This window comes from Camellia sinensis, chromosome 12 (genome assembly GCF_055761805.1).
Source record: "Camellia sinensis isolate YWXY chromosome 12, ASM5576180v1, whole genome shotgun sequence".
Classification (NCBI taxonomy): domain Eukaryota; kingdom Viridiplantae; phylum Streptophyta; class Magnoliopsida; order Ericales; family Theaceae; genus Camellia; species Camellia sinensis.
The window spans coordinates 33,838,294-33,849,845 of NC_138972.1; the positions used below are offsets into that span (position 1 = coordinate 33,838,294).

General features: G+C 33.9%; 1 protein-coding gene and 1 long non-coding RNA gene across 2 annotated transcripts; both read left to right on the top strand.

Moving 5' to 3' along the window:
* Nucleotides 1-403: 403 nt before the first annotated feature.
* Nucleotides 404-1,812, top strand: LOC145804448 (uncharacterized). Its single transcript, XR_014346168.1, has 2 exons — nucleotides 404-816; nucleotides 943-1,812. It is a non-coding gene; the product is annotated as an uncharacterized LOC145804448 (long non-coding RNA).
* Nucleotides 1,813-5,629: 3,817 nt separating this feature from the next.
* On the top strand, nucleotides 5,630-8,432 carry LOC114305963 (pentatricopeptide repeat-containing protein At2g33680). The gene has a single exon (XM_028251115.2). The coding sequence runs from the start codon at nucleotides 5,715-5,717 to the stop codon at nucleotides 7,998-8,000; it is 2,286 nt and encodes a 761-aa protein (XP_028106916.2). The 5' UTR covers nucleotides 5,630-5,714; the 3' UTR covers nucleotides 8,001-8,432.
* The last annotated feature ends 3,120 nt before the right edge of the window (nucleotides 8,433-11,552 follow it).

Below are 11,552 nucleotides of genomic sequence, written 5' to 3' on the forward strand. Positions count from 1 at the left end.
CATAGACATTCAACAATCATTGCGTGTCCTTAAGACCATTGTGTATGTGCTATGCATTGTCGTTGTTATTTTGTTGTTCCGTATGTAAGCAACATTAGGATGTTGTCAGTATGTACAAACATGTTACGAGGTTGTCAGTATGTTGGTAGTATGTTTTAGTATGACTTTAAGCTGCATTTGCCTTCCTCCACTACAAAACGGTAGACGTATTAATGACTATCATAACTATGTCCACTACTGAGTTCCATGGAACTTGTGTATGTATGTTATTAATGTGCAATGGGTATATGTTGTCTAATTTAGCATCCTATCTCTCTGTTTGTTATTATTAATGTGCAATGGCTTATGTGTTTGTATATAACAACCGAATTTGTGATGGTAATCTTTTGTAACCGTACATTAGTAATGGCTTCCATACGTACTTCTCCGCGTACCCAATCCAAAAGCAAAGGCATTGTCACAAAGAAGTCAAGCAGTCTTAAAAAGACACATAATCAGTTCAGCCACAAGGCCTCATGGGACAGTGACTCAATTTGAGTTTTCCTGCAGTTGATTGCAAATGAGATTACAAAAAGAAATTGACCATTCCTAATCCTCAACCAAGTAGGGTACAAGTCCTTGGCAAGGAAATGTGAGAAAAAAACAGGAAGAAAACATGGCCTCAAACAGTTGAAGAATAAATACATGAGTTTGAAAAAAAAGTGGCAAGCGTGGATAAAGTTGATGGATTCAAGCAAAGGAGTGTCAGGGATAGGGTTTGACAGTGACACCGGTATGCTTCAGGCACCTGAGGAGTGGTGGGACAAGATGGAATCGGTAAGTACATGGTTCTTGCGTTTCATATTTGTCTGTTACCAGTACATTTAAACTTTTCAAGTTAACTGCATTAATTGTTATATGAAATGTAACGTCTTCCTCTTTCATAAATCTCCAACTGTGCAGATAAACAAGGTGTGTGCCAAGTTCAAGAAAAAAACTTTGGAACATCGTGACTTGATGGAGACGGTATTCCTCGGGGCATCAGCTATTAGTAAGCACTATTAGACCCCAGGAGAGAAAGTTGCTGAAGATGCCGATAACTCATCTGATTCTGTGCGCAGTATGGGAGCGCAGCCATTTGCTGATCCGATACCCGTAGGAGTACAAGACGTGGATTCAGATTCTTCACTGGAACCTATTCCGATTGAAAAGGGAAAAAGGAGAAAGACGCCATCAACAAGTGTTTCAAAGTCGAAGAAGGCAACAAGTGGAGCGTCAGTTATTACGGAAAGCATGAACAATCTAACAGATGTGGTGCGTATCAAGAATCAGCAGGTTACGGTGAGGAACCTCACAGGTAACGAATCGCTGTACACTATATCGGAGTGCATGCATCGCCTGACGACTATTCAATCCCTTATTGGTACGCCGCTATTTCATTTCGCCTCGACACTTATGGATAACGCAGATTACTGGGAGGCGATGATGTGCCAACCTGATCACAACCGCATTATAGGGTGGCTTACACAGAAACAACTCCAGTGCACTGCGTCGGCACAGTTTGCGAACCTTTTTGGGGCTCGCCGTATGTGATATAGCGGTGTTATTAATGCTGAAGATGCCTGCCCTTCTCTTGCTTTGGAAAACTTTTACTTTTGTTATTGTTGGAATTGTACTAAAACAGGATGGTTGTGTCTGCATGTTTGAAACTTGTACGATGTTTTTTTTTTTCTTGCTAGCTATGGTTTACTAATGGTTTGCATGTTTGTCGCAGCCGCGATGTCTGAATGGTTGTGTGTTTTTTTGGAATGGAATATGATGGTTGTGTTTGAATTAAATGTTGTGTTTGGGAAACTGTTACGTTAGTTTGACGTCATATTTTGTACTAGTGTTAGCAATGGCTTATGCTATGTTAATAGTCCCCCTGCTTAAGATAACGACCAGGTTCACTATTTGTTTAATTCATTTCATTATGCGGTAGTCATGACATTGGTGACGGCATTTTTTAACATTAAAAATGATGTCAACATTCTGTAATTGGAAACTATTATTACATTGGAGTCCATGCATCACGCGCAAACTGATTGAAATAATGCCACTCTTGTAGGTTTCGCAACAACAAAGACGTGATGAATCCCTGGGATGGAAGCAACAATGACGAGTTAAAGGAAATGCTTAATGGAATGGCCGTACAGCTGCAACAAGAACACAACTGGACATTTTTACAAGCATGCCAGTATGTCACGGAGTGGTATGAAAAACACATGGCTAAAACGCCACGTCGCACTTCTATACTGACCGAGAATGCATGGATATCCGAACTATATACGGGCCATATGGGTCGATTTGAGGAAAATGTTTGCATGCCGAAGGAAGTTTTTGCCGCTTTATGTGAGACATTAGTAAATGATTTTGGGTTACAAGTACCACAACGTCCACATGGCTTAGCTGTTGAAGAAAACGTTGCAATGTTTATCCACGTGTTGAAAGAGAAGCAAAATCGAGAAATCCAAGAACGGTTCCAACATTCGTGAGAGACTATGTCTCGGCACGTACATAACGTATTAGCTTCTATAAAAGAGTTCACTGTTGTTCATTGCCGACCCACATATAGTCAGCATCGTATACATCCATACGTGCGGTCTAAACGGAAATACCTACCGTTCAAGGTACTACTGAAAAACATTACCCAATTATTTGTGCGAAGTTCAGTTATTTTGTGTTTATTATTAAGTGGACGTGAAGTATGAAAATAACCATTACATGTACCCGTAGGAGTAACAATACAATTGGGTTGTTAGCAGGACTGTATTGGAGCAATAGACGGAACACATGTAAGTGCATGGGTTACGAAATTAGTATTTGCCACGTAATTTACAACTATCCTATGAAACACATGAAAACCCATTTTTGAAAAATAAAAGCAAATTAATGTATAGATTCCTAAAAAAATGATAAAAACGTAAATTTAAAAAAAAACAGAACCACAAAAATATGCCTTATCGAAAAAAATAAAAAATAAAAACATAAAACCATAAATTAGCATTTGCCACGTAATTTACAAATAGATAAAACACATGAAAACCTATTTTTGACAAATAAAAACAAATTAATGTATAGAAATAAAAAAATGACAAAATCGTAAATTAAAAAAAAAAAAACCACAAAAATACGCCTCATCCAAAAAAATAAAAATTAAAAACATAAAAATAAAAATTAGCATTTGCCATGTAATTTATAAATAAATAAAACACATGAAAATCCTTTTTTGAAAAATAAAAACAAATTATTGTATACAAATATAAATAAATAACAAATAAACGTAAATTAAAGAAAAAGAACAAATTAATGTATAGAAAAAGAAAAATGACAAAAACATAAATTTTAAAAAAATAATAACCATAGAGATATCCCTAATCCCAAAACAGCTCATAAAAAAAATAAAAATAAAAATAAAAAAAATTCCAATGACACTGACGTGGAGCAGAGAAGTCAAGGAGTTGGCATTCTTAAAATCACTTCAAGGGCATTTTGGTCATTTACCATGAACACATCTTACCAAAAAGTCAAAAAGTCAAAAAAGTCAAAAAGTCCTTCCCAAACCTGGCTTTTTAGCCCCAGGCTAAAATAGCCAAAAAAATCAAAAAGTCAAAAAGCCAACACACTTTCCAAACGGAGGCTAAGTATCTTTTAAAATATAGGTTAAAATTTAAGAAAATTTTAAATCATATAAAACTTACTTAATTTTGACTGAATTAACAAATACTAAATATAAATATTGATATATACCATCATGCCACAACCACGATCATGCCATAGCCACCACCACCACCACCACCACCACTACTACCACCATCGCTATTGTTACTGATGCCACCACCACCACGATTATGCCACCACCACTACTACCACTACTACCACCACCATCATCGTTTTACCGCTACCATCACCACCACCACCACCACCACCTTCATCACAATTGTCATTATTGCCATAAGTATTTACCCTCATTTTACTGCCACTACTATCACCACCGCTACCATGCCGCCGCACAACCACCATTATACCATCACTACCACTACCATCATAATATAAAAATTAAAATATATAATTTGAAAATAATAAATTTCAAATTTGATTTGATATATATCAAATAATTTATTTTTAGTTCTCGACTTAAATTTTTATCAAACAACTTTTTAGTTTAAAAAATTCAACATTCAGTTTTCAATACTTAATTTTTGATTTTCAGTTTTCAGTTTTTAATTTTCAGCTTTATCAAACACCACCTATGTGTTTTCGAAATAATTTTTTTTATTTAAATAAATAATTGTGATAAAAAAAAGTAATTGATTTATGTGTAAAACAACTAGTATGTTTGGGATGACTTTTTAAATTTTTTAAAAAACATACAAAAAGTAGAGGAAAAATATAATCTTTAATTTTTTTGGGTATAATTTATTGACTTTTTACTTTTAAAATGATTTTTTTTAATTATTTTTTTATTTATTTTAAGGCTAAAATTCAAACTCCCGACTAAGTAGATAGTCTTGAGAAGAAAAAAATTAATTGATTAGTATGTACATGACATTTTGAGAATTTTAATTTTTGATTCTTTTTTTTTTTTTTGACTATTTTAGGATTAATTATAAATAAATCCTCTGAGATTTGTTTAAAATACGAATTACCTAATGTGATTCTAAAAATTACATCACGTCCCTTGAAGTTTGTAATTTCATTACAAATAGCCCATTTTGTTAATAAATTATTAAGCCAATTAATAATTTTTAATGATGTCAAAAATTTATTTTAATTAATAATTTATGTAATTTTATTATTATGTAGAAGTGCAATTAGAAATTTTATTTTTTTAATTAATTCTGTTAAATAAAAAATTTTGATAAGAGATATTTGAGATTTTTTAAACTATAGGGGCTAATCCATATTTTAAGCAAACCTCAGGGGTGTATTTGTAATTTTTCAAACTATAAGGGGCAATTTGTATTTTTTAATAAGATAAATTACAAATACTCTCTCTCTTCTTTTTTTTTTTTTGAAAATACAATTTTCCCTGTAATTTAAAAAATTATAAATATCTCCTTAATTTTTTATTTAATGAAATTAATTAAAAAATAAAATTTTACTACTCTCCTATAAAATAATAAATTTATTTGAATTATTAATTGAAATAAATTTATAATATTATTAAAAATATTAATTGATTTAATAATTTATTAATAAAAGTGACTATTTATTATGAAATTAAAAATTCTAAAATTACAAAGGCAATTTGTATATTAAACAAATACTAAAAATGTATTTATAATTTATTTTTTTAATAAAAAAAATTTTTGCCAAACAGTGTTTGGGTGATTTTTTAACTTTTTATAAAAACATATATAAAAAAATAAGAAAATGATATACAAGTCTATTTTTTAATTCATTTTCTAAACTCAATAATGTGTAAATAATATAATTGATTAATGATTGAAAAGATATAAAGGAGTATTACATTAGATATCCTAATTTATTGTCAAGACTAAAAAATTGGGTCTAGTTTTCGAACTTGTATAGTAATATCCAAAAATGATAATAATGATAATAATAATAATAATAATAGTATAACAACTTATAAACAACTAAATAAATGCTTGGCAAAACCGAACAACACGATTAGGGTAAATTTCTGCCAAACGGAAAATTTGTCTTGGCGCAATAATTCAAACATTAATTCCATGAATGCCGTAGTGTGCTTTCCCACCACCTCGTTTCCTCGGCTTGCAAGCCATCAACAACCCTTCCCACCACTCAAAACAAAGCTACTCAATGACGCCTTCAATCCATCTTCTAAACTTTTAAATATCAAACAAAACCCAAATTGCATAACAATCACTTGTGGCGTTTCATTTTCTGAGCAATCCCTGTTCTTGAATCATGACTGGCCACAGCTCCTCCAAATCTCAATTGGGTCTGAAGATTTTCTTCTGGGTCGGGCCATTCATGGCTTTTTATTGAAATTTGGTTACCAAAATGACGTCTTTCGTGGCAATAATCTAGTAAGCATGTATGTGAAATTCGACAAATTGGATGATGCACAAAGGGTGTTTGATGAAATGCTTGATCGGAATACAATCACATGGACCTCTCTTATTAATGGGTATTCCCGGGTTCATGATGTTAAATCGGTTACTAGAATAGCTCATCATATGCATAAATCTCATGAAGAATTTAATGAGCACACTTGTTCAGTAATTTTGCGGGCGTGTGAGTCACCGGACGAAAGGATTTGTGGTGAACAGATTCATGGTTTTGCCATAAAAAGCGGGTTTTGTGATAATGTTTTTGTTGGAACTTCTTTAGTTTCTATGTATTCAAGAAGTGGCCAGTTGGATGATGCAGAGAAATTGTTCAATGAGTTGACTTACAAAGATGTTCGCTGTCTGAATTTTATGATTTCGGAATATGGGAATGCTGGATATGGGGAGAAAGCACTTTGGTTCTTTTTTGAGTTGCTCCGTATTGGGTTGGAACCAAACGATTATACATTTACCAATGTAATAAGTGCTTGCAATGGAACTGTAGGTTTGGAGGAAGGCAGGCAGCTACATGGGCTTGCTATTAAGCATGGTTTAGTGGCTAAAACCTCTGTTGGAAACACAATTATTACAATGTATGGAAGGTATGGGTTGGTTGAAGAGGCTGAGTGTATGTTTCATGGAATGGCTGAGAGGAATTTTGTTTCTTGGACAGCTCTTCTATCAGCATATGTGAGAAATGGCCATGGTCACAAGGCCTTTGTTGGGTTCTTAGACATGGTTAACCAAGGATTAAATTTGGATTCTAATTGTTTATCTTGCGTGCTTGACGGCTGTTCAGAGTGCCAGAATTTGGACTTTGGACTTCAAATCCATGGATTTGTGATAAAGCTTGGCCTGGTCTCTAATATTAATGTGTTGACTGCTTTAATTGATTTATATGCCAAATGTGAGAACCTTCAATCTGCAAGATTGTTTCTCAATGGTCTCTCAGTCATAAATACTGCCTCATTCAATGCATTTTTAACGGGATTTACAGAGGTAGATGGAGGAGATGACAAAGATGCAATGCTTTTGTTTAATCAACTCAGACTCACGGAATTAAAACCAGATTCAGTAACGTTTGCCTGTCTCATTAGTTTATCTGCTGATCAAGCTTGCCTAGTTAGAGGGACAACTCTTCACGCTTATGCCATTAAAACAGGATTTGAATCTGACTTGACCGTAGGTAATGCTGTAATCACCATGTATGCCAAATGTGGAAGCATTTTAGATGCTCATCAAATGTTTACTGGTATGAAAGTGCATGATTCAGTATCTTGGAATTCCATGGTTTCTGCTCATGCCCTCCATGGGCAAGGTAAAGAAGCAGTTTCTCTTTTTGAAGAAATGGTAAGTGAAGGATTTCTTCCTGACAAGATTACAATACTGGCTGTTCTTCAAGCTTGTAGTTACTCCGGTTTATGTAATTATGGGTTTTGTGTATTCAATGAAATGGAGAGGAAATATGGGATTAGGCCAGTACTTGAGCATTTTGCTTGTATGGTTGATCTTTTTGGGCGAGCTGGATTTTTCTCTGAAGCCATGGATTTCATTAATGAAAGCCCATTTTCAGACTCACCACTTCTTTGGAGAACTTTAGTCCATGTGTGTAAGCTATTTGCGGATCTCAAGTTTGGCAAGATGGCTTCTAAACATTTGCTTGATCTGCAACCAAAAGAAGCCGGATCTTACATGCTTGTTTCAAATATTTTTGCCGGCGAGAGAATGTTTGATGAGGCTTCTAGGGTAAGGACTGTAATGAATGACTTAAAGATAAGCAAAGAAGCAGGTTGCAGCTGGATTGAGATATATAATAAGACCCATCGGTTTGTGGCAAGCAGCAAAGATCACCCAGAAAGTAGAGATATTTATGTGATATTGGATCAACTGAGGGTTGAGATGGAACACATAAATGGTGATAGAACTGATCTTCGACTGATTTGAGATCCAATGTAAATACTTTGAAGTGAAAAAGCGTCCCTTTTCTCATGTCAAAGAGGCAACAGACTTGGTTCCATGTACATAATAGTTTTTCTGTCTAACCAGCTATTCTACATCTGCAAATTATTTGCTTTGGTGGTTCAACACGACTAGGATTGTATAACAATTAATAGATTTGAGATGATAAGAGCGGTGTCATTTTTGCTCGATTAAGACTGCAGGAAAAGTGGGATTGTATTAGTGCAAAAACTTCCTCACTGTACGTATGGTTATCCCTACTCCTTCATACCAACAATTGATAAGGAATCAAGAATACCAGCTAGTTTGTTGATTACATATTTTTTTTTACAGTTCTTCTGAATTCCATTATACTTCAATTGTAATTTTGTTTCTTATCAAAAAAAACATAAATACAAAAGTATACTTTAATTGCAATGCTGTTTGAAATTTGGTGTATACTAGGGTCAGAGAAAACAAACTGGTTGCTTAACTTCAGAATAAAAGCATTAACTTTCAAACAAGGCTTTGAAAAACGGTTGTGGTTGCGGCGGCAGTGAGGCGGTGGCGGTAACCGGAACCAGGAATTTTTTTATTTTTCGCACAATTTGAAATAAAACTTACTGATGTGTTTATTTTATTTTTTTTCATAATCACATTTATTCGGGTTCAAAATAGATTTTGATCAATTTTTGTTAAATTTTTAAGTATGGTTCAATATATTTCATATATTTAAATCATTATAAATGGAAGTTTTTTACATTTTATTTCAATAGTTAATGAGTTTATATGTCATAAATTCATAAGTCCGGGTAACATCCCCTATCTAATAGAAGAAGTTGACTGTGAAACACTACGTGCCCTTGCCTCTTCCTATGCAAAAATGGAAGATTAATTGTACCTCTTCTTTTTATTTATTTTGTTATTAATTGTTGTATAATATAGAGTTCATGACTTATAATATTGTGTAAGCTTTTGATTTGATCTGATTTTTTTTGAAAAAGAATTTGTGCAAAATGTGTAACAATGTGTAACGGCCCACTATGGGGCATTATAGTACCATTACGACCGTTACATAACATCGCAACGACCATTACACATGTGAATTTCCATCACACCGCAAAACAATGTAACGGGTAGCTGCAACCGTTACATAACACCGCCTTTTAGAACCTTGCTTTCAAAGGTAATTCTCTCCTATGATTCTATGACAGCTTGTAGGAATTTGTGTGACTAACTGACTATTATAATTAGTTAGGCCCAAGTTCTCGCTATGATAAAGTGGGCCTTGATATAGTTCCATGGATCTTGAAATTTTCTTCTTGTCTTTCTTAGCAACCCCAATAAATTGGCTGAAATAGCAAGCATATCGTGAACCAATCTCTGAGCAATATCTGACACAGATCACATGTGGTGCATCTATTTATCTAAAATGAGTAATTAGATGGATCTAGGATAGTCCTGGATATGTAGCTTCCAGCATTTCTTGGCCTCGTGAATCCGGGCCTTGTGTATTTACATCTGACTAGGTTTTCTCTTTATCTAATTTGATGGCTTTTCAAAGTTTCAGGTTCTTCCTGCAACTGTCTACTGCCAGAAAGTATGGAGTTTACAGCAGTCATACATCTACCTGATCATCCATCATATTCTGATTAATTATTTTGTAGTACAACCATGTTTTGTAGGTTAATAATAATCAATTTCTTGTCTATTTATCTATGCTTATTTCATGTATGAGAGAATTGATAATACTGGCTGTCCGAGAAAGAGATATGATACATCAAAGCCTATTGTGTGTTGCTATGCATAGTGAACATGCAAATAAAAAAGGAGAAAAAATTATTAATAACTGGACTACATACTAACTTTCCTTTGAAATTTAGGATCTAAAACCTCTAGGAGCTGAAATTACTCTGTGAACAAAACAAAATATGCATTAGTTTCTCATAAAAATTACCTTAAAACATGGGTCTTGCTGTAGAGAGGATATTGCTTAACTAAAATATAGAGCATATGCATGTATTTACCCATATGGCCAAATCTTCTGTCACTGTGGACGCTGGGCTCCATTTGACGGACACCTAGAGGAAAGATGATTTGTGGAATTAAGGTTCAGAAGATTTGTTTTTGCCTCTGAAATATCTGAATACTATTGGAATGATTTGATATTATTAATAATTGAATAGGATATGGAAGTACTGCCTATTCATATATTAGCTTAAAGTACAGAAATTTAATTATTCATTAAAACTTACCTTGTTTAGTTTAAAAAATATCCAGGAGGTATGATTATTGTTGTTTTTACTGTGAAATGTTTTACCTAACAAAGGCAAGAACAGTTATCCCTCCATTGATATTGGCCTGCCGTGCATCATCTGCTTTTATGCTTTTGTAATTCAGTGCCTTCTGTCATATTGTTATTCGTTCTTTCATTTTTTTTTTCTTCCCTGGTTGCCATTATGGTTGTGATCATCAGATGGAATATAGGTTTAGGCTAACTAGATTCTGCCTGGCCTGAAGTGCTCTGATGAAATGTGCACTACAGACGGCAATTTTTGGATCTGACCCGACAGTAACCTGCCCGGCCTAGTCCTCTAGGGTCAGTTTACTATGATTTTTTGCCCTGAAGGGCTGGGGACAGTATGAAAATTAATATACCTTATTGGTTTTGGCCCAGTGACGGTAATGGTATAGTAAAAATGTGCCTCATCAGGGATCGGGGACGGGTGCATAAAAACTACCCCCACCTTGTTGCCATTCCTAATGTGTATAGGCAAGTACTTGAATCTAAAACTGGTGTGAGATCAAGAGGACCTTGTATTGATGACTTTTAGTTAGGACACCAATATACCATGAAATCATTCATTATGCCTGGTTACTCTTTCTCTATTTATGATAGAAAATTATTTTTAGACTGACTAATAATATCGCAACCACTGTATTTCCAATTTTCCATGGTAATTTAAGCAAGTCTAATCAACAGTTCTAGATTGGCTGGTTTTCATGCACAAAACCCTGTAATAACTTGATAGTTACAAAGCAGCAAAACATAACCACTGTGATCTAGTAACACAAAAAACAACATAACATAACTTTATGCTGTAGTTTGCATATGGTGGAAAATACTAATTAATTCATGAAGAAATATCCATAACATTCACAGTTTGCATCAACTGCCCAGTACGCAACATAACTGTTAGTGGATAAGCAAAGTTTTGTAACTCAAAAGCAATGCACACAAATCACTCATTGCATGCAGGGACGAAGGAGCTATGGTCATCCCTGACCTTGAGGATTCCTTTATTACATAGTTTACTTCAAGGCTTACAAAATTTTTCCAGGTTATCAATGGCCTTACTTCTAAGAAGTGCAGCTGGCAACATACACTAGTTTATTTCTTTTTCTTTTTATTCATTGCATTTCTTTTTTCTTTTTCTTTTTTTTCATTGTCTCTTTCTCTTCATTATTATAAAATTTAGTTGGTTCCATTGTTTTTAGAAATGTTATTGTTATTTTTTATTTTAGTATAGAATACTTGCAATTTTAGATGTGAAAAAG